Source organism: Aulonocara stuartgranti, assembly GCF_965226115.1.
Source record: "Aulonocara stuartgranti genome assembly, chromosome: 2".
In the NCBI taxonomy this organism is placed as follows: domain Eukaryota; kingdom Metazoa; phylum Chordata; class Actinopteri; order Cichliformes; family Cichlidae; genus Aulonocara; species Aulonocara stuartgranti.
In genome coordinates this window covers 36,139,062-36,164,235 of record NC_138940.1, presented here as the reverse complement: position 1 = coordinate 36,164,235, position 25,174 = coordinate 36,139,062, and the positions used below count along the sequence as shown (strand labels likewise).

At 40.9% G+C, this 25,174-nt stretch overlaps 2 protein-coding genes across 9 annotated transcripts in view; one reads left to right on the top strand and one right to left on the bottom strand.

Moving 5' to 3' along the window:
* Positions 1-9,236, top strand: part of drp2 (dystrophin related protein 2) — a 119,538-nt gene extending 110,302 nt beyond the window's left edge. For 4 of the 7 annotated variants that reach the window (XM_082554710.1, XM_082554707.1, XM_082554706.1 and 1 more), the window contains 6 exons: positions 1,632-1,697; positions 3,521-3,667; positions 5,602-5,854; positions 7,817-7,937; positions 8,182-8,268; positions 9,124-9,236. In XM_082554710.1, coding sequence (XP_082410836.1) covers positions 1,632-1,697; positions 3,521-3,667; positions 5,602-5,854; positions 7,817-7,937; positions 8,182-8,268; positions 9,124-9,143 — 694 coding nt within the window. In that variant the 3' untranslated portion in view covers positions 9,144-9,236. The other 3 variants (XM_082554711.1, XM_082554708.1, XM_082554712.1) reach the window with 2 other exon arrangements.
* A 3,596-nt stretch (positions 9,237-12,832) lies between these two features.
* Positions 12,833-24,969, bottom strand: LOC309719018 (uncharacterized protein; the record flags this gene model as incomplete). 2 transcript variants are annotated; one of them, XM_082554776.1, is made up of 8 exons in its annotated part: positions 24,770-24,969; positions 22,006-22,185; positions 21,469-21,657; positions 20,668-20,844; positions 19,299-19,440; positions 14,985-15,595; positions 14,173-14,314; positions 12,833-13,566 (listed from the first exon to the last, which is right to left on the bottom strand). In XM_082554776.1, exons 1-8 carry the CDS (start codon positions 24,863-24,865, stop codon positions 12,833-12,835), a joined length of 2,271 nt encoding a protein of 756 aa, XP_082410902.1. In that variant the 5' UTR covers positions 24,866-24,969. The 2 variants fall into 2 exon arrangements, with proteins under 2 accessions (XP_082410902.1, XP_082410903.1); XM_082554777.1 differs by having other exon boundaries at positions 22,006-22,167.
* Positions 24,970-25,174: the final 205 nt, after the last annotated feature.

Sequence of the window (25,174 nt, the reverse complement as noted above, 5' to 3'; positions counted from 1 at the left end):
CTTCACCTGACCACACACTGCGAAAGATGACTCAGCATGTAGCGTGTCGGTGTGTGAAGAAGACTATTTTAATGTGGCAAATCTGTGTGTATTTATGTGGGCAGGCACAAGACTCGTAGCACATTTGCATCAGTGGGCTGCTTCTTCATGATGATTAATATCCTGACTTGAAGGACAAAGCTAAAGAGGTTAAAGCTGCAGCGACGCTTGCGGTGCAAATAACAACTTTGTTGTTTGACCGCCGATTTCAACCCACCCTTTAATCATGGATCGCTATTATAAGTCATTACCCTCTGATATTCAGCAGACTGCAGCTGCTTGTGATGAATTGACTTTCTGGTGTTTCCACTTTCATGCAGCCAGCTCATGCATGCATCTTATTTATATCACATCTTCCTACATATTTTATAATGTGTGGGAAAGAGTGGATACAATTGTATTTTAAAGTGTGTGCTGCTTGTAAGAGATGAAGATGGGGCACAAAGCACCTATTTTTTGTTAATTTTTTGAGCTACTTATTTTCTTATGCTGATGTGTACAATATGGAACATTAATAAACCATTTAAAAATTATTGATTGTTGTAAATGTGTTATGGAAGGCAAGAAGTCATTTTTATAAACGTTTCTATGCAGTACTATAGGTGTATATTAAAAATAGTATCACACTGAGCTTACAGTAAACATTCTATCTATCAATGATGTTTTTGGTATTATTAATTTTCTAAGCAGAATGCATGTTAACCATTATATTTTAATTATTGATTTCAATCAACGACATATAGCGATGGTAGCAACCTGTCATGCACAGTCCTGCTCTTTCTTTTTCCCCAGAAAATGCTGTTCAGAATCTTGCAGTACTCAAAGACATGTTAGCCTGTTTATTGCACAGTAGGTACACTCACCTACCTGTTGGGTCTACCTGCCCCTGCCTTGTCCATCTTGCTGTGATTTCTGTAGGACCCAATTTTCTTATGTATTCCATTAAAAATAAGAAAACTAATTTTCTTTTCTTTTCATTTTTTGCCCTGCCACAACACATTTTATTTGGTGTTGTAGTAAAACAGCTTACAGAGCAGCATGTACAGTGTAGCTGACAGTCAGCAGGATATAATGCAGAAGGGAAGCGCTGTCCTTGGTGCTGAAAAACCACAGAGCACCTGACACACTGTGGCCTTACACACACCGCTGATGCTGTCTGTGGTGCTGGACAGTAGCACGTTTCTAAAAGGTTTTTTTATTGCCTGTATGCGAGTAGACAATGTACAATAAAGTTTTATGCATGCTCCTTGTGGATATTTTTATAGCTTTTACTCTACTCTATTTTTGCCACTCTGCAGTCTTGTTAGTCAAATGCCCCTGCGCACCTTACTATCCAGGCTAGAGGTCCCACATGCACAGCTTAAAATAAGTTTTGATTATTTGTTTAAAGCTTGTGTTTGATGAAATATATTTTTTCTCAGTGTGTGTGTGGCAATAAACATAATGTCTTGCTTTTCCTTTTTCATTAAGTTTACTGATCTCACTCAATATTTCTCTTTTGGGTGTTTGTGTACCTGTGTCAACTGCGTGTATATTTGACATCCTGTCCTTGGTGTGCGTGTGTGTGCGTTTGTGTGTTTGTATACATACAGATTGGCGGAAATGGAGAGCCAGAATTGTTCATTCTTCACGGATAGTCTGTCTCCTGATGAAAGCCTGTGAGTATGCCACCACCCCCACCCTACAAACCCTGTCGTTACAAGCACAGCCTTTCACAGGGATTATGTGTGCGTTTTGTGTGTACACTCTTTTCTCGCGATGCTTCGACTGTCTCTGCGTTTGTTTGTGTGCACAGACTTGTACATGTATGTTCAGCTCTTTGGGTAAAATTGGGTAACCGCATAAATAGTCAGCCACATAATGAAAATGACCCACAGCAAGCAGTGTGCACACACTTTCTATTCATCATACACATGCCCGCTGCGATTAAGGTCTGTGGCTGTGTGTAGATACACAAAGCGTATGTGTGAGTGCCTGCAGAAGCTGGCTGAGTGGCTGGCAGTGGCGGGGTTACAGCAGTGAGAGGAATAAGGATGTTTGATGTGAATGAGGCAGCCAGTCCTCATTGTGGAAAGCTGAGAAAGTGCCACATGGAGAGAGTGGTTAGGGTTGTTTGAGATCATGATTTTCTGTGTGTCCATGTCTTATTTTGTTGACATCGCTGTGGGCTGTCAGCCATTTCCTCCTTCTCTGAGATGGTTCTGCTTTAAAGTTAAGGTTGTAGCTTTGCCACATACACACTTTAGAGGTCTGTGTAATGTGTGTGAGTGCAGTGTTAAGTGTGCTTATTGTACCTTTCCACATGTGTTTTGTGTTAGTCTGCTCTCAGAGAGTGATGTGACTGATGATACATTAAGAGCTTGTTTTAAACTCAGAGAGAAGTAAAAGACTTGGAAGCCAAAAACTTTTCAGTACTGATATTTCTGCTTATCAAACCTGCGTTCATTGTCTTTGTTGCTATGTGCATGCATCTAGTGTGTTGCTTGGATGGAGCTGTGTCACACAAATGTATATACATGCATATAGTTTTTGCATCTACACTCTGTCTCTGGATTATTCTGTGCCTGTGTGTTTGTATGCATGGCATTTCACTTCTTCCCCTTATGTGCAGCTGTGTTGCTTCCAGCTTTTGTGCCCTTGTATCTTCTTGTTCTTATTCTGCACACCCGTCCTTCTGTCTGTCAATGCTTCATTTTTTTTTTTTTACTTTTTTCCTGCTGCACGGCTCTGTGCTATCGGTGCTTCCAGCTGGTGTGTGCTTGGCATCCTGCTGTTTACTGTCCTGAACCACCGTTCCTGCATGCTCGGCCTTTACCTCCACCTGTATATATTAATCGCAGTTTAATGTTGTCAGGTAACAGGCATGCAAGTCAACTAAGCCCAAGCACATATGAGTTGGGTCATTTAGACCCACATTGTCTCATCAATGCACCTGAAGGTTAAGTATCAGAGTATCAGAGTAACTCAGCTCAGGCGTCATGTCTTTCCTTGATATGAATGCCTCTCATTTAACTTTGGCTGTACAAAGTGGTTTGCCTGGGCAATAGCATTATTGCAACATAAACTGACAACAACACATATCCATTTATCGTTTAATAGCCCTAGGTATGTTATCATAGATTTGAACATTACGTTTTTGTTCCAGTGTCAATAAAATGTTATTGGACATTAATATCTGAGCAATATATTGTGCAGCTTAAGATGTACCTTCCATTTTTAATAAATGTGAGTAGGTGTTAAATGGTCTGGTGAGCAAGTTTTATTGCAGAACATTTAATGTTTGGACTGGGAACCTGGCACACTGCTCCAAGCTGCTGTATCCTGTCTGGTTTCATTGTGTCTCGTCCTGTTATGCCTTCCTGTCTTGCTTGCCTTGCTTTGCTTTGGCCTGTCTGCTCTCCCATGCTCTTGGTTCTGCTTTGTGCTGCTGGTGGCTGTGTGCTGGTGGCTCAGTGTGCTGTCTCCTGTGTGGGGGACTCAGGGATGAAGATCAGTACCTCCTGCGTCACTCCAGCCCAGCCCTGGACCATGACTCACCCTGTGGACAGCACATGCTGCTGGCACATTTGGAACACCAGGATAAGGAGCAGCTCCAGTGCACCCTGGCCCGCCTGGAGAACGAGAACAGGTCTGTAGCCAGGAAATAAAGCTGTTAGAACTTTCTCGTCATTCTTTAGAATTCATGTGTTTTCAAGCACAATAAATCCTCCAGAATCCCATCTTTTAGACATATTTCAACACCAGTTGCATCACATCCAAACATGGAATTTTAAACATTTGAAACGGTGTTTGATCTGATTTGCTTTTAGATATGATCGAGGCTAAGATAAAAATAATGTTTGCTGCAGAAACCTTAAAGTTTGGCTTAACGTTCAGTGTTTATAAGTAAAGCTCCCCAGAAGTATTTTACACAAGTATGTTTGCGTGTTTATTTAGAGGTATTACACTCGGTTCAGTATGTCTGCTATCATTTGCAAACCTCCTGCAGTGAATAAACACATTCATACTCTAAATCCTTTGAACTGCCTGAAGAAAACGAAAAAAAGCAGCATTTTCTGTGCGCATACCTGAGCGTTAAGCTTGTAAAACCGCATATTGGTAACATGGAACCACTCATATGTCAACCTTCAGTTTGTCCTGCACAAGAAAAACAAAGAGTCTATTATGAATTGTTTGGCTTTAAGTGTAAAACATATCTAAAACACAAGATGTTAATGCTTTTGAATTAGATTTTAGTTACTACAGGGGCAGATATTTTCCATAAATGAAGCAAATTAATTATTCCTTTCCACTTAATTGGTTACCAGAGGCATCCTTTAGTTGAATGACTCATATGAATACATTTCCCTTGTCCTCAGTTTGGTTGTGACCTTTCTAGACACACAGCAAAACACAGCTACACACACACTTGTGCCCTTTGGGTGTCTGAAACCTTGACCTAGTTCAGTTTTTGTGTCTCTTGTTATAGTGTGCTCTGTTGTCCTTATTAATGACTAAAGTGGTTGCTTTAGCTTATTTTATAGGCTGTTTAGTGGTTTTTCTGATGCTTAAAACAGAACAATAAATTAGCAAAAAAAATTAAGAACTTATTTTAGGTCTCTTTAACCCAAAAAAACCCCAACCTTTTTTTAGCTTTATAAAGAGATGGACATGTGCTTGTATCTAATATAATATAGAATTTACCTGAAATTTTATGATTTTTAATGTAGTGGTACAACCACCTATATTCAAGAACCATCACTTAAATGATCAATTCAGTTCAGTTCAGTTCTGTTTTATTTATATAGTGCCAAAAGTAAAGACCCTACAAGAATACAAAGGAAAACAGAAAAACCCAAGCACTTCCCACTGGCGATAGTGGGAAGAAAAAACATCCTTTTTAACAGGAAGATTTAATATGTATGAAAACATGAATTTCATTAAATGACTGTGAATCAGTTTTTGAAAAAAAAAATACAAAATTGCATTTACATGTAATTCAGTGATAGCCTGTAAAATATGAAATATGTTTCATATACCTTATCTGGGTATATGAATGCCATGGCGAGCTGCTCAACCTCTGACCATCCACCATTCATTAGAACAGCTACCCTGACTTTCTGGTTTTTGTTTTTATTTTATGTATTTATTACATTTTCTTTTCCAAAGAGATAGTTACAGATAATTCTGCAATTAAATAGACCAGTATGTTGTGACGATCATTTTCCAGCAGCCAAATCAATTAACAATGCATCACAAGTCTATAAACAGTTTTAATAGCGAATCACCACACAAAGCCACTGAATATTCACAGCACCATACAAATATGTGATATGAAAGGCTTCTATTAAAAATGAAGATTGCACTCCATGTGGTTAGTCATCAATAATACATTAGGATCCTGCAGTACTGATTGTTTAATGTGTTGGTATTTAGTAAATCATTCAAATGATTTGTCTCATAAATACAAATGTCAGGTTATAATGCATTTCTGTTTGTGTCAGTATAATTCTCTAAGTTGATGTTTTGCTTGCTGCACCAACAAATTGCCTTGACTGTTCTCCTCCATCTGTTGGTCCTCAGGGTGCTGCAGAGCGAGTACAGGCGGCTTAAGTGGAAACACGAAGAGGCGGCATCAGTTCCCATGTTGACTGAGGCTGGAGAAGGAGGTCTCGGTTCACCTACAGCGGAAGGGCAGCAGGACGAGGAGCTCTTGGCTGAAGCACGGGTCCTCCGGCAACACAAGACTCGCCTGGAGACCCGTATGCAGATCCTGGAGGACCACAACAAACAGCTCGAGTCCCAGCTGCGCCGGCTCAGGGAGCTACTGCTACAGGTCAGCGGTACACCTCTGAGGGAGACCTGGAAAGGACATGAACAGTTCCTACAATGGATTTTATTTATTTAAAAACAATACTTGTATGTTTTTATGTGTACTTCTAAGTCTACCAACTAGGTTTTACAGGCAAATACATTAGGTGCAGATCTTTAAAAAAAAATTATATTAGACAAAGATTATCGCTGTAAATGTAAAATAAATTAATTTAGAAAAAAAGCTATTCAAACCTACCAGGCCACACGTGAAAAACAAATTGCCCTCCTTAAATCAAGAATTAATTGTGATTAACCACATTTTTTGGAAAGCTGCGCTCAGTTGAACTATAGCCACGCCCAGGTCTCATTACTGACAGACCTGTTGAATCACAAAAAGCTTAAACAGAATCTGTCTAACAGACTGAAGTGAAGATCTTTGGGAACATATTCTGTGTGCTGATGAGACAAAAGCTGAATTTTGTGGAAGGCCCGGGAATTCTGTTCTCTACCAGAAAATCCCAGAAGAGAATGTCCTGCCAGCTCAAGTTCAGTTGGGTTATGTAGCAGGATAATAATCAGAAACACACTAACAAGTCCACATCTGAATGGTTAAAAAAGAAAAATTGAAGGTTTTGGAGTGGACTTGTCAAATTCCCAACTTAAATCAGACTAAGATGTTTGGCATGATCTCAAACAGGCCGTTCATGCTTGAAAATCCTCCAGCGTGTGTGAATTAAAACAAATCTGCAAAGACGAGTGGTTTGCAGCGATGTGAAAGACTCATTGCCAGGTATCACCAGCACTTGATTGCAGTTCTTGCTGCCAAGAGTGGCACAACCAGTTATTAGGTTTAGGGGACAATTAGGTAGGTTTGGATATTTTGGATAGAGGACAAATATTTTGGCACAGCACTGTATAGTTCTTGCAGATTTCTGTAGCTGCAGTTTAAAAAAAGGGGCACAGAGGGAAATTTAACCTCACCAGTTTTCAATATTTGTATTCCTCACAGACAGCACAGATAGCAAAGTTCTTTAAATACACTTATAAAAGTACAAAAAGGCACACAGTGTTCATTTAAAAGAAGGAATGGGAGTACAAAGAAGTACAGTATGGAAGGAGTTAAGAAAGAGGATAAGCCTTAATACACTCTGGAGCATCATATAAAAGGATTTACTGCGGTGTAAAGGAAAGGTGTGGCAAAGAGATAGGCGAGTGGGAGCTGACACTCACAGTTACTGGTTACTATAATGGCAATGTGTAAATTGTTGTTAGTGGGAGTATCTAAACTGCACACTCAGGCCACAGAATAAAGAGAAAATGAAGGGAATAAATGACAGTAGGAGAAAGAACAAGAACGGGATCTGCATCTTCAGGTTAAAGAGAGCAAGAGGCACATATTCCTGGGTTAAAAACATAAAGGGAGGGAAAAAAGCTATTTGAATTCTTTTCTCTGTGGACCTATATCACAGTTTCATTTCCTCAGAAAATAAAATCTGTAGAATCTGCAGTCTGTAGTCTCTAGAAGTATATGTATGAATCCCTCCCAGTCTCTACAGAGACTCCTGTTTTGCAGCAGCTACTGAACTTACTCACCTCTGGAGTATTGCCACAGTGTTGCTAAAAACAATACGAACCATGGGAATGTTGCATATAAGATCTTCGAGAGTTACACTATCCCCCTTTGACTCTGAATTGAGGCATCCATTGTGGTGTCAGTCTGTTTTCTGCAATGCTTGTCTGTGCAGTGCAACTCCCTTTGGCTTTTACCTACCTATCAAAGCACAAATCACAGTAACCTGATGAACAGCTGTTGGGCAAAATTGCCTTTTTAAATATTTTTTCTCTGAGTTCTCATTTGAGGACTGCCGGCTGCCATTAAACATCACATTCATTGCTATCTGAAAGGCAAAATGACTCTGATGTCTGAAATATGATAGATATGAGGGGTTATTTAGAAAGAATGGTAATAAGTCTCTCCCAAAAGCAGCCCAAAGATGATTCAGAGGCCAATGGATCAGAACCATCAACCCTGTCTTCTCCTGTGTCTGGAGGAGGACACCATGGGGAGCCAGCTAGCAGAGAGACTACAGACACTGAAGCAGCAGGTCAGTGGCATGCAGCCAGGCTAAGATGAGGGCTTGACATATGCATGCATGCTAAATGTAAAACCTTATCTTTTCACTGAGAAGTAACATTTTCTGTGGCGGCTTGAATCCGTGTGTGTGTGTGTGTGTGTGTGTGTGTGTGTGTGTGTGTGTGTGTGTGTGTGTGTGTGTGTGTGTGTGTGTGTGTGTGTGTGTGTGTGTGTGTGTGTGTGTGTGTGTGTGTGTGTGTGTGTGTGTGTGGCAGGAGATGATTTGGAGCATGAGCAGGACACGGTGCTGCAGCTCCAGGAGGTCATTGAGCAGCTGAGAAACGTCTTCCCTTCAGAACCTGGTGAGTTTGTTTCGGCTACATGGATCTTTGCTGCTGTAGCACTCCACACTTCAGAGACAGCTTCTTTGCTCCCCCCATGGCCCTTGGGACCATGAGAGATGGAGAGGAGAGCAAATATGTACTAGTGTGGATCGATAGAAGGGGAGGGGGTAGGGATGGAAAGATGAGAGGCAGAGAGGAGAAGTAAGATAAGAGGGTGACTGCAGCAGAGAAAGACAGAGCGTGTCACTGTCACACACTTTGTCACAGTGCCCCACTGCATTTAAAATGCAATTTGCTGGGCAATCCAAAGCCTGCAATTTGAACAAAGAAAGGGATTATAATAATTATAGCCTTCTTAGTTATAACCAAGAACATTTCCTTGGTCCTTTGCATGTGCTCCTAAACTTGTTAACCCTTTTCTTTTCTTTAAATTCTCTTTTATATCCTAATTTCCCCTCCCTCTCCCCTCCTCTCTGGAGGGGAGAGGGAGGGGAAACAGGAGGACAAAGGAGGGGGGAACAACTAAGCTGTAGTGCCTCTGCACCTCACTGTACAATACCTTGTGCAATACTTTTTGTAAATAGTCAACAGTGCAATAGACTCAATACTTGAAATGTGCAATTCACTTGTATTTTTATTTTTTATTCCTATTTATTCTATTTATCCCCTTTGTATATTTTATTTATATTTGTCTCTGTATTTATATATGTGTGTGTGTGTGTGTGTGTGTGTGTGTGTGTGTGTATATATATAACAGTTCTGTAACTGTAACTTTGGTCGGTGCTGTGCTTTTTTTGGAAGTCGAATTTCCCAGAGGAACCCACCCGAGGGATTAATAAAGTTCTATCTTATCTTATCTTATCTTAATTTCAGGCACCACATCACACATCTAACCCTGAGTGTGCCTGGAGGAGCAGAAAGAAAGCCTGAAAGAACGCCTGATGGCAGAGGGAGGAGCTCTATGCAGCTGAGGTCAGGCCACAGTACACCAGGCCATGTGACCACTGCAGCGGCAATGATACTTAGAGCTAACCCTCTACTGGAATTTTGTGCACTAAAAGCCTTTTTCATGCAAACTGCTAAAGGCTCACGCTGATGTCCTTTTGGCCAGGCTGTGCTTCATAGCTTCAGTGGCGCAGCCTGACACCATGTTAACGAGCCAAAGGAAACTAATGTTAGCAGCAGGTCAGGGAGAGACTAAAGTGATGGAAAATGCCCAGCCAAGACACTGTGTTTACCAGTATTTGTGTAGTCATTCAGAGGTGGGAAGCTTTATATCAGTCTGCAGCACAAATCAGACCTTCCGTGAAAAGAACCTCAAAAAAATGCAAAAAGGGAAAAGGAAGGACATCCATTGTTTCTATCAAAATGCCTGTATCTTCAGTGTGTGTTTCCCCCCCTCCTGAATGTGTTGTCATGGTTGTTATTTTTGTATTTTGAAACAAGGAGGTGAGCTAAAGCTTAACCGTGTAAGCTAGATCAGGGCTGGGCTGACTACATTTTATGTGGCTGCGTGGTGCAGACTGTCAAGGAGCTGACAGCACCCACAATGGGCTTATTTACTTTTTCAGAATGACACATTATCAGTTAAATCCATGACTTATTTGAGACAGCCAAAGTGCCCGCTAGCACAGCGCCTCTGTATGCACACACTGTGTTCCTCTAATCCTGTCTCACTGCTTGTCGCACTCATTGCTTGCCTCTCCTAAGTGAGCCCTTTACACCCATAGAGCACTAACTGCACTCAGTGTATGTGCACACACGTATGCTGCTACACACGCACCCCTATTTGCAATAGCCCCCACGCATCCACCCACATTATGCACAAATAACCAAATGGCTCCCTGCATGATCGATAACATGTGCTGTGATGTATCGCCAGAAATACACCATAGGCCAATTTCATAAAAATGGAGATCTATTTCATCTTGAAGGATATAAACAAGTTCTCAGTGGTAAGCCAATTTGTTTTGTGAATGGGATTGTGTTTTGTTTAGGAAATGTCTGCTGATAAATATCAGCATGCATGCCACTGCTCTGAGATCTTAGGGTTCTTCTGCTATGTGCAGACAGAAGGAAGGAGCTCCTAAAAGTTAAAGCTCCCCCACCCCTCGATATGCTAATTCCAAAAACTACAGGGGGGGTATAAGGCACACCAAGATAACTCAGTCCCACACCAGCTCCGTTCTTAATAATCCCTTCATTCCATGTAGATATGAAAAGAACAGTAGCTACTGACTCTGCATGTGTCATTTCCCCTCATGTTAATGCATACTTAATTGCTTTTAGATTTACAAAAGGATGTGTCGTTGATATAGTTTCACCCTCATCGTATCAAGCTCATAGGGTGCATTTTGTTCTAAACATAGCACAGTCAATTAATGCCTTAAAACCGAGCTGAATCCATAAAAGACAAGAGTTAGTCTTTCTCCACGTTTTCTTTCTTTTTTCATTATGCTTTAAATTCAGGGAAGGAGGTTGCGTCAGGAGTGTGTTTGTGCACTAGTGTCTGTCAGTCCCGGACAGACCTGTGGTTGATTGGAAGTGACAGCTGGAATGGAAAAGTGTGGATCACAGCATGTGAGCATCCATAGGGTGAAACCGGTTAAATAAGGCTTGTATGAGTGAACCCATGGTGCCGGGTATGCTTGGAGGGAGTAAAGATCTAAGAGACAAGAGAGGAAAGGCATAAAAAAAACAATCCATTTATTGCTTGAGGGCTGGTGGGAGAGATCCACTTTGATGTGCCTGCCACAGCAAAATCTCCAGAAGCAGGACTAAAGTTTGCCTGAAACAATGAAGCTGTGGTTCTGTGTGTTTCTCCATACTCAAACCACCCCATTCTCATATACATTGAAGAATCCATGCTAAACTTTAAAAATATCATTCTGACCCCACATACATGAGTTTAAAACCCATGTGCTGCATTCATTATGGGATCTTCCTCCAGGCCCATAGCACTCACATTTGACACCATCTTCCTCAGCACTCGTTGCCTGTTAGTTTTGATACCGTTGCTAGGGAACTGCCCCCAAGGACAAAGCTCCACAGGTTTGCAAGTTGGAAACGTGATGTGCCATTCATAATACAAATGCTAATAGCCTTAAGGGAAGCAAGAGAGGCCCTTGGTTCCCAAACACAGCTCTCCTTTTCTTCACGTCCACCTCCACTGAAGCCTGCCACTGTTAAGCTGCTGAAGATAGTCATTACTATTTGTTGAACCCATCTCTGCATCAGCACTGCTTGAGAATTTGTTTTGTTAAAGCTCTCGCAACTCAGAACAAAGAGCAGCTGCACAGCTCGAGGGAGAAAAAAAAAAAGCCATGACAAGCGATGTTTATTCATAGACATTTATCTATTGGTATTTACACATCTCATTACACAGTGATGATTATCCATTGCTCTCAGTTGCTCCATACGTTTCTATGTGGGTACACAAGATGATGGCGCAGTGACAGGTTGTGAAAAAGAAGGGGAGACAACCCCCCCAGTAGGACTGCACATCAACAGTTGTCATGTTTATTTTAACACCATATAGTGGCGAAAGAATGACACAAACATATACGCACATAGACTAGGTAGTTATACTACAGGGTTACATTGCAATTCACAGTTTGTCCCAACATTTCACTCTGCTGCTGCTCGACACCGCCATCCAAATAAATGATGATGCGTGACTGTGTGATCATCTGAGGTCTCATCCATGTGCACATTTCTTTACTCCTAGTGGCTTCCTGTTTTGCCCCACACACACTAACACACACTGCTCCCTGTGGCATGACTGAAGCCGGGTGAAAAAAGGTTCTCTACATAAGCCGGAGTCACCCCCAGAGGACACAGCTATCACTGCTCAGACTTCTGTTACTGCATGTAGCTTGCCAACATGCTCCACGGGCCCTGTCATTAATCTGCCGCCTCAGTGTCAGACCCTCCCTCCTGTGTTTACCAACACGCATCTAAATATGTAACAAGGACACATGCGCTTGTATGTCACGCAACATATATAAGTTTGTTACTCTAACACACTCGGTTTTTTTTCTGATGAAATGAGGTTTCTTTTCTTCTTTGTGTGTTCTTTTAAATCACCATTAATATACCTCATTAATCATAATGTTTGACTTCTTTAACACTTTTGATTTCCTGTTTTATTGTCCAGAACTCAAAACACTTCTTTTCGTCTTTTCTCTGGAGTTTTTAATCTGTATTAAAAAAAAAGGGTTTCTGAAGAAAGGCTTTTTACTGTAATAACAAGTGGGTTACTGGCTGCTTTCTACTCTTTGTGTACAGAAATAAAAGTTTGTATTTGGCAAACTCCTTGTCTGCTCGTGTTATTGTTTTTTTTTGTTTATTTCATGTGACTGCAGTTATCCCTTTGAGATTTGAATAATGAAAGTTAACTCAGAATGGTGCCAAATACAGGCTGTTTTATATTAATTTTTCTTTTTGTGTTTATATTTGGATTTGTGTATGTCCCATTGTGAGGCTTGTGTGCTTGTCATTTTTTTTCTGACTCTGTTATTCAGTCTGCCCTCGACTTCTACCTTAAACCTTTGCTTCAGCGCAGAAAAAACGGCTCATTGGTCTATTCTGATGCAGTGCCACCCTTTTCTGTTTTAGCCCTGTTGGCTTTGTTCCCTGAGTTTGTTCTCTTTGGCTGTGGTGCAGCACTTGATTGACATTTTACCTTCTTTCTCGCCTTATCGCGCACTGATCTCTTGCTCGCTGCATTATCTTTGCCGGAGCTGGCGGGCGCAGGATCTCTATCTTTATCTATTGCTTGATTATCTGGTACACCCAGCCCAGCTTCATGAACCACGGCCTTTTCTATACTTTCATTATCTAACCCCTCTCCACTCGCTCTCCCACGCTCTGGCTCTTTATTACCCTGCTCTGCTTTCACATCTGGATTTTTCCCTGTTTCTGCACCATCCACCCCCTCTGTCTCGACAGGGGTGCATTTCTCTGAGCTTTCCATCTCCTGGCTCTTAGTGTCTTCAGTCTTCTTATCTACATTAATATCTGCTTTAGCTTTTCCTTCTGTGGCTTTTGGAGGAAATTTGACGTTCTTCTTTCTGGCTGCACTCGTGGGCTTGGTCCCACCAGGCCCCCACTTCTCCTGTGTTGTATCCCAGTAAGTCTTGTTCTGACTGGCATGCATAGAACGCATGCTCTGGCCCAGCTTCCTCAGTTCCTGCTGCACAAAGGGTTTAAACTTCTGGTCCAGTTTCTCCACCGTATCAAAGTCTCTTCGAGCTTCATCCTCATTGTACAAAGCAGCATGAGCCCGAGCCCTCTGGTACACTGCCTTGAAATTACCTATTGAGAAAAGAGAGCGAATAAGTATAAATGGCAATACTATTGACTCGTAAACACCACAAGAGGCAACAGGAGGTAAGAATGATTGGTAGGCCGGCAAGAGTAAAACTGGAAAGCCGTAAAAGTTGAAGATAAAATGAATACCACAGGAGTTAACTATGCTGAATGCCAGCGGTGAGACAGGAGATGTAGTAGGAGGTGAACGCACGAGAGGAGTAAATAAACGGGAAAGAAACGCATAAAACAACCTTTTCAGATCGCCCTAACTGTTAATAATTCATCATAGCACAAACAAAAAGAAAACAATGAATTCATTTTTGACTGTGATGTCCATGGGTGGGAGCTGAGGGAACAAAAGATAGACACAGCTTTGCGGTTGTGAATGTTTGCTTTCTTCTTTCCCTGGTAAACACAAAGATCAAGGCTTGTTGCACTGTGAAGGCGAGTGTTTGCTGAGGGCTGGCAGGAGAACTTGACATTTTTTAGCTTAAAAATGATAGGTTTTTTGGGGTTGTTTTTTTTTTTTCTGTACGCACTAAACCGGGGTATATTTATATACTCAAGTATCTATTTCTATACCAAACTCAATTTTCACTCTAATATTACCTTTGTGTTTCTTCAGCAGCTTGGTGTTGAGCTCCACAACTTGCTGGTATTGTTTTAGCTCCAGCATGCACTGGCTGAAATTAAGAGTCAAAGGAAGACGCACTTTCTCCAGCGAATCCCAGTCCTCACCCTGTTGATCCACCTGCAGAGAAAAGAGAGTGGACATGAAAGCCGGGTAGGTGGGAGGGAGGTGGTAGTGATAGATGGCGAGAGAAATGTTGAAAAGATGAAACAAAGGTAGGGGCAAATATATAAAGCGTTGGGAGGCACGACGAAAAAGCTCGGATGTGGAAAATGATACCGGGAGGAGGCAGAGGAATTTAGAATGAGGAGAAATAAAGATGGAAGTGGGTGGGTTGAGGACAGCGGAGAGTTTGTTGTGTGTGAAAGGCATGAGGGAGTTAGACACAGAGGTGTGGCAGAAAGGAGAGTTTAAGAAAGAGAAAAGAAGAGCAGGCAAGCAGTGGGACAGTGATATCTCTGTGGATAGCTGTTATTTTCAGAGCACTTTCTCTGCTCTTCACTTTGCCAGCGTACCTACAATGCCACAGCTGCTCTTCAGTAAAAAAGCAACAATGACAGATGATTAGTTTACAAGCCACAGTGAGTCGCGGTCCTTTAGCAAGACTACTCTCTGGCATGTTCGACTATTCATCACACTGAGTGGATTGAACCGGTGGCTGTTAATGTGGTATGTCCATCTGGGTACTGTCATCGCAACAAAAAGCTCTATTTTACATTCAATTGCCTGGAAAAGACAACACAATTACTTGAACGCTTTTACAACCCTCACTTAATCACCAATTACTTACTTTATTTTGAAGGCAGTCCACATATTCTATAGCCTCCTTGAACTTTCCAGAAGCTTCTTGAAAGTGGTTCTCTTTAATGAGGAAATTTCCCTCATTCTGCAGCAACATGACCAGTCGTAACATCTGCTGCCAGTCCTTGCCTTCTGTTTTATTGCAAGTGTTTAAATTCACTGCTTCTTCTTTGGTAACTGTTCCCTCAGTCAGTGCAACCTTATTTTCCCCGAGGTTCTCTTTGTGAACTTCTGCATATTCAGGGGGAGATTCTTCGGAACCACCTCCCACTTTATCATTTGCCGCTGTTGTCACACTTTCGAGATGTTCTTGTTTTCCCTCTTCTATCTCTCCTGTCTGCTTCTCCTCCTCCTCATCATTCCTCTCTGCCTCCCCCACTTCTTTTGCGTTTTCATTTTTCTCTAGCTTGTTCCAGTATTGCTCCTTCTCCTCCCAATATTTCTCCTTCATGCGCTCCGACAGGGCCTTCAGCTCTCGATGGATGAGGGACGCCAAAGTGATGTCAAGCTGAGCCACCATGTTGAAGTCTCTCCGGGCCTCCTTTTCATTCCACACAGCAGTGTGGGCTTTGGCTCTTTTGTAGTAGCCTTTGACACAGTCTACGAAACAGAAAAGGCAAGAAACAACAACACAGTGAAATAATAACTGCAAAAAAACGTAAATCAATCTGATATGCACGTTGAAGCACAGGTGGTTATTTATAAGCTTTTAGGACAGAGAGTAGGTGTGACCTGTTAGTTCTCATCTAAACTAAATCTGCAAAACTCTAATAAACCCTAAAAAATAATAATTCTGGAAAGCTTATTTGCTTTCCAGAGTTGAATGAGATATGGTGCAACTAATGAAAAGCTGAAGCTACATCTAGTGGGTTAGCTGAGCTTCATACAAAGACTAGAAACAGAGAAAAACAGCAAGCTTGGCTCTGCCCCATCCACTTCTACAGCTCACTAACAACCCCATTGTGTATTTGTGAGAAAAAAGACTAAAAAATGTAGTTTTATTAGATCAAACAACCAAAATACAGCGCATTAATTAGGTAGCTTTAGAAATGACTGTGGAGTGACCTTTGAATCGAGTCAGGCTAAATGTTTCCCCCTTATTAGAGTGTTTGTGCTAAACTAGCTGGCTGTACGTTTTATTTAAAGAACCTCGTCTATGAAAATCATATTTTTGAAAGTCAGTATGGCTTCCCCAGAACTGCAGTGTTCCAATGACAAACTCAAAAACAGAGATTCAGAATGTACTGCGCATTTGCTGCTCATCCTTTGCACCCTTGTAAGTTGTTCTTTTTATAACACTAATAGTTTTAACATTTGATACTTATATGTTAAACTTCTCTTTCAGTCTTTTTCAGAGTGTCATGCTCCATGTGAGGCTGACCTTGTGTAATTTACGAAATGCTTCAATCTTGTGTGTTGAGGCAGTGTTTCATAAATAGCAAACAGCGGAATCCAATCTTGGTGGGTCTAAGAGTTTGGTAGCGTGAAAGCTAATGTTGTCAGTGTAGACTTATTTCATTTAAGCTCAGTGTAGCTGCTGCTGTGCAGCATTGCCATGTTAGGAGGATGTCAAGATGCTGAAAATTGTTGTACTTTAGGGGAAAATAATCATCCACGTAATATCTAAAAGGACAAATAGGCATGGAAGTGTAAACACAGGCCTGTTATTTTACTCTCCTTTGATATTCTCTAGACTGAGTACACCTAAAAATCTCAGACTTACAAAGCATCATTATGAGACCTTACTATAAGTGCACTAAAAGCTTCCCAGCGAGTATTAAATTGCCTAAATTATTTGTTTTGTTTAGTTTTTAAAACCTAGCACCTAGTCTTTGTTTTCTATGCTTGAGGTTGTGTGTGTGTGTGTGTGTGTGTGTGTGTGTGTGTGTGTGTGTGTGTGTGTGTTCCAGGAATTTTTCTCTCCCCTGACCCAGCAGAGCAGCAGCCTCACTGTACAGCATATCTCCTGCTTTACAAATTGAACACTGGGTTTTTCCTCCTGTGCTTAACAAGACGTTCAGTTTTGAAGTTTGGACCACCACTGTGCACAGGGAGTGTGCAGGGGGCAGATGGAAGTAGTAGTAGCTGATGGAGGAGGCAGGAAAGAATTTGCATATTCACAGATCTACACATATTAAATGAGACAAAGGTGTTGAGTTACAGCTAAGCCAAATCAAGGCATAACAGTGTTTTTTGTTTTGTTTTTTCATGCGAAATAAGATGAACAGAGATGGGTTTTTTTTTTTTCAAGCATTTAATTAAAGACCACAAAGTGAATAACTGCATTTCCCAAATTGGAAAGTGCAGACATGTGGAAACACCATGCGAACACATTGCAATGCCCCTGTTTGTGTTTAGTTTAGATAGACACATATAATTGAATTTTCCTGTTTCTCTGCATTTAATTTCCCTCTACGCTAAATCTTCGTTCAGCCAGCAGTTAAACAGATTTCACTGTCGCCTCTGGCAAAGCAGAGACAGTGCAGTGATCCTTTTCTAAAGAACAAATGGGTTGATGGGATGAATCAGCAGCCGAGTGGCTGACAGGAACTCATGCAGACAACGTGATACTGATGACAGGAGGAACAACAACAGCACGAAGAATGCAAGCAGAGTGGTGAGCAAAAGGAGACGGAAGTGTGAAATGAAACTAAGACACAGCTAGAAAAGGACTGGAGAAATGAAACTGAGGACAATAAGAGAGGAGAAGAGGAGAAGAAGGTGTATCAATGCTTGTGTGGGGGCTACATGCTTCTAAGCTTCATAAAGAGCCCTGCAGCTTTGTGACAAGTGCTCAAACTGGGTCGGGAAGCCCAGAAAATCCTGCCCACCATATCCATGCTAAACTTTTGTGCTCAGTTTACACATCTCCTTCTATTGCCCCACATAGTGTTGTGTTTGCATCATTTCAAAAGACATTACATTGCATACACTACTTTCCAAAAGACTTACAGTATCTTTTCCTTACAACCTAGTCTTCTCCTTACACCATGAGTACTTTTTTTGTCCTTAAAGGAAAGGTAAGTCACCATAATGTGATAAACAGATTTATAGCCCCACATCACAAATAATGCAAAAGTCAAATACACAACACTGGGGAAGTGGAAACCCCAGACTGGGGAGAAGAGAGTAAAATAAAGACTGCCTCAACATGGGCATAATTCATGAGGCTCTGAAGTGAAGGCTGTGCCAGCATAAGAGGCTCCTCTAGGATTTTGAGCAGCCATGGGTATGACACTGCAATTCCCGGGACTGCTGCAGCTTTAAAATTGTCATTAACAAGAAACAGTTGCAACATGCAGTAAAACCAGTGCAGGCATCAGATTCTCACCTGGCAGCTTTTTACAAGATTTTGAAATGACTGTTTTTGTTAAGCCTGAATCGAGAGGTGCAAATTAAACTGATAATGATGACGGTTATAAAGAGTGAATTGATATTATCCCAACTTAGTTTATGAGACTAAAAAAATAACACCAGGAGGGATCTATGTGAAGGCCATCTGGGTTTCCTTCAGATTTAAAATTCATGCATCAGAGTGGCATCAATCTTCCTCTGTCTTGTCAAGAAAGCAAATAGCCAAATGTATCAAAATGTCAAAATTCCTATAAGTCAATTACAAACGAAAATGTTAATTATTTCTAGAAAAGTCAAGAATACAATAATGCGTGCAGTTATGTCGATGTTATAGGACATTCTCGAGGATATTCTGGTCAAGCTTGCTCTGAATCACTTTGCATGAATGACACTTAGACTTGCAGGTAGAATTTTTATAAAGAAAACAAACCTCTTCACTGACATGTATACGCAAAAACAGCTCTAAAGTCTTAAAAATAGAAAAAGATTTCTGTCAAATGTAAGATTTCTTTATTTTTACAGCTCTGGAAAGAATAAAAGATTTGGAATCATTTTAAATAGTAATGGCTCTCATGCGTAAATTATGCTAGCCCAGCTAACAAAGGCTGATGATAGCAAGAATTGGAGCTTATCCCTCCCCCTTTCAAAGTTTGGGCACAGCAGTACCCTGGAGGTTAGAGAACTATGAGCATATGGTATCATTGCTGGTTCAAATCTCTGGAGGGAAAGAGTGAATAACAGCCGTGCACTGCTGAACTACTTCTGTGCACAGGATTAAGCTTGCTGATGCAACCGTGCAAATGTGAATCTAGGTGACAGGAAATATATAAAAGTGTGCCCTGTTGATTCTCCTGAAAAAAGTCAAATTAAAGATGTTTCTTAACCAGAAATGATGAGAATAATCAGAATAAACCCTCACAATTCTTCTTTCTCCAGCATGTTTCTTTACCTTTGTGTTTCTGCAGCAGCTCATCCATGTGCTCTATGACTTCATAGTACTCCTCCAGCTCCAGCATACACTGGCAGTAGTTCAGCTCCAGGGGGACAATCATTCGACCTAGGTTAATGTAGTCTATATCACCTGGCATCTCCTACACAAGAATGCAGATTTAAAAGAAAAACAACATGTTCATTCAACACTTGCTTAGTAGTTATACGGTGCACATGAAAAGTATTCTCAGTTCTCCACTTGTTCCACATTTTGTCATGTTACAGCCTTATTCAAAAATCAATTGAATTTATTTCTCACCTAAAAATTCTACACACAATAACTCATAACGACAAAGGGAAAACCTTTACTTGAAATTCTTGCAAGTTTATTAAAAATAAAAAACAAAAATACAAAATGCACATAAGTATTCACAGCCTTTGCTCAATACTTTGTTGAAGCACCTTTGGCAGCAGATACAGCCTCAGGTCCTGTTGAGTAGCTTGACACTCCTCTTTTTGGGTAGTTCTTCCCTGCAGGATCTCTCAAGCTCCATCAGGTTGGATGGGGAACATCACTGAACAGTCATTTTCAGCTCTCTGAGAGATTGTCACGGTGTTTCTAGTTTTCTTATGTTCTCGTTTTACTATTGTTTAGTTTCGTTCTTCCTGGTTTAATCATTTGTATTTCTGTTGTGTGTTGTTGTTCATTTAGTCTGTTCTCATTTGTGCCTCCCTGCGTAGTCTATCGTGTATGTTTAGTTCTGTCTCCGTGGTCATTCTTCTTCCATGTTTATCAGTTTGTTACTCTTGTCTCTGTGCTCCGGGTTCGTGCTTCCCTTGCGTTTCCCCAGTTAGTCATGTCTCAGTGTCAAGTCTGTGTCTGTGAGTGTCTCTTGTTTTGCTGTTTTAATAATTATAAGAATTCAGTACATTTAATTATCATTTTTACTTTACCAAGCGTTTAAGGCCAGCTATCTGTAAGCCACAACATGAAACCTTCAAATATGTCTAAAACTGTTGTGTGTTCACTTTAACATAACTTTTCTTCTCCCTAGAGCATTGCGCTATCCTCACACCCCACCACCCACCTTCTCTGCTCTTATCTAAGACAGGTCTCCTTTTTTTTTCTGCTGCCTGCCTCCCACCCGGCTGCATGTAATCAGGGACACCATGAAGCAGAGCAAAACAGGAAAACAGGAATGTCCCACTGGAAAAGAAGGAGCTGCATGTCCCAAAAACCCCAAATCCTGAAGAGACCTCAGAATTCACAAGCTTCCCCAGTACTCATTTTGCATGCCCCTCCCCACACAAACACACAGACAGATTCACACAAACAACACACACACCCTGCCTACATCCCACCTTTCTTCCAACCGCTCTTCACTCACCCTAGACTGGACAGTTTTTAGCAGCAGGACAGCTTCTTTGTACTTGCTGGCAGCATCTCTGTATTTCTTCTGTTGGACCAGAGCATTGCCCTGCATGTGGAGAACTGGCACTGTCTGCAGCTTTTCATCCTTTTCCATCATCCACGACTCTCTGTGGTAGGACATGGGGTCTCCTACCTGCATAGGAGAAGAAGATAAATGATGCAAGTGAATTTTAAATAGGTACTAAGCATGCGTGATAAATTTGTCTATTTTATTACAGTTATTTAAAGCTACAGTTAGTAGTTATTTCAGTCCACCAATAGCAATAATAATTGTTTAACTTTAAACTTTGCTTATATACTTTCAATTTGTGATAATGAAACTTTTACTTAGGTAAAGGATCCATTTTTGGAGACTGAAGAAGTCATTTTGATGAGTTGCAAAACATTTCTCCCACTGAAACGCTAGGTCCAGATAAATAGAATCAACTTTTTGGAATTTCTTTACTTGGATCATTGAGCATGCATCAAGACATTTCATAAAGTATCTACATTTTTCCACTGCTGAAGATTTGTCAGCTGATGTGAAACAGAAATAATGTTAATGCACTGCCAGCAATACTGGACTCGCTAATTAGTCTCAAGCTTGTTTGGGAAAATATAATATTTCAAAGCTGAATGTTTTAGACAGAGAGGCACTTTAGTCAGTGCTGTCAGTAAATTTTAGAAAAGCGTAAGCTGGTGTAGCGTAAGCTAAAAAGTGGGAGAAGCTGTTCATTCTCTTCTTCCGCTATTCACTGTCACTGTCACAGATGCTTACCTGCAGCAGCTCCATAATAAATATGAGCGGCTGAGGAGTCCGCATCAGCTCATCCAGCTCCGGGAAACCCGTGGAGTGATAGTGGAACAGGTTTCCCATTCCACACATGTGTCTCTGACCCTCCAGAGGGTCTTTCCCTTGAGCGATCAGTCTCATTCCCTTGGACACAATGGGGTACAAGCCTGTGTGCTGTGAAATTAGCACATCAACAAATAAAACACAGAAGCACTTAATCATGCTAACCCTCTGGTTCTGGCAGCCCGTGCCAATCAGCCGTACAAGAAAAAACACAAGAAGTCGCACAATTTTACTTGCAAATTACATTTTCCTCCAGAAGGAAAAACAGAAAAAAATTGCACAAAGAGATTGCTTTGTTTATGTTTATATTACTGAGCATGTTGGAGGCTACAGAACGTTGATTCATGTGCATTATAATGAGGAGTAAAAGCTTCCCTTTCCCAGTCATGAACACTTATTACATCCTCTCAGGGGCCGGATATCTCAGAATGTGTGCGTGCGGTTTGTAATCCAACTCACAATGGCATCACACCAGAACTCAGCCACCTCTCCAACACGCATGGACGTCAACAGGGTCTCCCAGACTTCCATCTTAAACATCTTTCCGACAAAGATCTCTGCCGGTCTGCCAGCTAGTCGGCTGTCATCAATGACTGTCCTCTCGAAGTTGTCCAACAGTGTCTGGAAGTGGAAAACCAGCTTGGAAAGTGGGAACAGGGAGAGTACAAGAGATTAATGGCACAAACTACAGTCAGTGGAGACTTCACTAGACATATAAAGTGGCCACTGATTTTTCAACAAAATATTTAATATACAGTGTGGTGAAAAACATTTAGCCCTTCCCTGATTTCTTAGCTTTTTGCATTTTTGTAACATTTGCATATTTCATGAAAAATCAAGTTGTTTACAAAACAAGACAAAGATAAGCTGCTTGAGTATAAAATACAGTTTTGATGATGATTTTATTTATTAAAGGGGTAAAAGCTATCTAAACTTAACTGGGTGGAAAATTAATTGTCCTCTCTTGTTAAATCAGGAATTAGTTCCGATTAACTTTTTTTTTCCACTTTCACACCCAGCCTGACTGCTGCCTTTTGAATTGAGAAATAGAAGCAATCTGACAAAGTAAAGAAGTCGAAAAGAGCCCAAAAACGTAAGAACAGACGAAAAACAAAGTCCCTGACATCTAAGTCATTTCTAACGCTTTGAGACTCCACAATGGGAGCCATTATCCACAAATAGAGAAAACTTGGAACAGAGGTGAACCTTTAAGCAGTGGCCAGCCTACAGAAATTACTTCAAGAGCATCAACTAATCCAGGAGCTCATAAAAGAACCCAGAACAACATCTGAAGGACTGCAGGCCTCACTTGCCACAGTTAAAGTGTTCATGATTCAACAATAAGAAAGACGGGGGAACAATGGCATCCATGGGAGAGTTTCAAGGTGAAAACCATTGCTGACCAGAAAGAACACGAAGGCTCGTCTCACCATTTGCTATAAAACTTCTTAACTGAAGACATCCTGAAGACTTTTATAAATATATTATGTCCCATTGCACCTGGATGACTTGCTGTAATTCATTGAACCATACATTTTTTTCTCTTTCAGAAAATCTTAAAGGAGAATGTCCAGCCATCATTTTGTCCCAAGCAAACATGGGTTATCCAGCAGGACAATGAGGAATTCCACCTCTGAATGGCTCAATAACAACAATATGAAGGTTTTTGAGAGGCCATAAGTTAACTCATTCACTGCCATTGACGTCTATAGACGTCAATGGCAGTCAACGTAAGTTGAACTGAAGCCCACCAGCAGTAAAAGTAGACCTGCAAGGAGGTGCAGGGTTTGCACACGTAAGGGATTGCGCAGTGAGACAAAAATGTGGTGCAAGTCTTGTTGTGTTTCACTGCCAGCCATTTGAAAATGGCTGGCAGTGAATGAGTTAAGACATAAATCCATACTTTGAGATGACCTCAGAACACCTCTAATGTGGCTGAATTACAACAGTTCTGCAAAGAAGAGTGGGACAGAAATTCTCCACAGAGATATGAAAGACTCATTGCCAGTTGTCACAAACGCTTGGTTACAATTCTTGCTGCCAACCAATTTCTAGTTTTAGGGGGCAATTACTTTTCCACATAAGCCTAGGTTTGGATACGTTTTTTCTCTTGACAAACTGAATCATCATTTAAAAACAATATTAAAATTAATTTGACCACCTGAAACATGTAAATGTGACAAATATGTAAAAATTATATATATATCAGAAATACGTTTTCACAGCACTATACAGAAATAATAATTTTAAAAAATATCTTTGTCTGCAAATACTTACATCACCACCTAAATCTTGAAAGTTTTCTTAAATAATTTCCTGCAGTCAATATAAAGGATCTACCACATCTTCTCAAAGCCTATTGATTGTCCTTTTCTAGTGAATGTTAATTTGTTCCATTGATTGCAAGCTTTAAAAGCCCATTAAATCAGTGGCTAAAACAAAAATAGTTTTGAATTACAACAAGAAAACTAAAAAGCCCCCTTTGTCATTTCCAAATAAAAACAAAATCCAATTTAACTTGAAAATTATTTTCTTGTATATTTTGTAAATATAATTTACAGTAAGTACTTTTAAACTGAATGACATACATGATATATTTCAGACATCATCTGTTTGCGTGCATCTAAGAGTCGTCAAGGTTTTAGCATCACCCTGACTTAAAAATAATGTTGGATCTGTGTAACCTTATTTATAGCCTGACAGATTGCGTGTAATCGCAACAGTCTGATAACTGTGTGAACAAATGGGAATCACCTCACTGGGGAGGGAACGCACACATCCACACACGCGCGCACAGGTAAATGGAAATTCATGCTGGCATTGTCATGGAAAATATTTGTCACAGTGTCCAGGCTCGGTGCCATATGGCTGGATGTGACTAGGAAGGGAAAAAGTCGGAATCCAGCAGATCAGTGGAAGCACAGAAACAAAGATACAGTGCCAAAAAACATGTTGCAATTTGGTTGACCAAATGTTTGCTCTGTGTGCATGAGCCAGATACAGAATAAATTTTCTAACTTCATGAATAATTCAACAGAATCTAATTGAAGTGGGCATTGCAACACACAGCTAAAAATAGACACCCAAGATAGAAATCCCCCCCCCCCGTGGAACATGAATTACTCCACAATGGTTATTATTGTACACACAACCAGTGTCATCAACACTGCGTGATAACCTAATCGTTAGGGTAGGTTATCACGTTAACTGCAATTTAGAATACCTTTGTCCCAGGTGGAAAGTGAGGCAACGGTCCACTGCCTCCTGCCAGAATTTTCTTCCTGACACCTGGATAGTTGAGAAGGTATGTCTCCTCCATTGCCACGCTGGGAAACAGAAAAGTGTGTTTTCGAAATGTCTTTCTCCCTCTAGCTGTGTTCTTTTGACTTTCTGATTAGCCTAGTGGCAAGAGTCTTGGCTAGTTTGCTGCTCTCTGACAGATGGTAGGATTAGACAGGGTTTGGAGATGGCCACTTTAATCTGAGGAGCTAATCCCTCCGGTGATTGGTGGGGGCAATCCCTGTTGGAAGGAGAAGGGAGAGGCGGGGATGACCGCTGAATCATGTGGATGAGAAAGGCCGAGATCGGTCTGGAACAAGTAAAGATCATTCTGGAGGAAGAGTGCTCT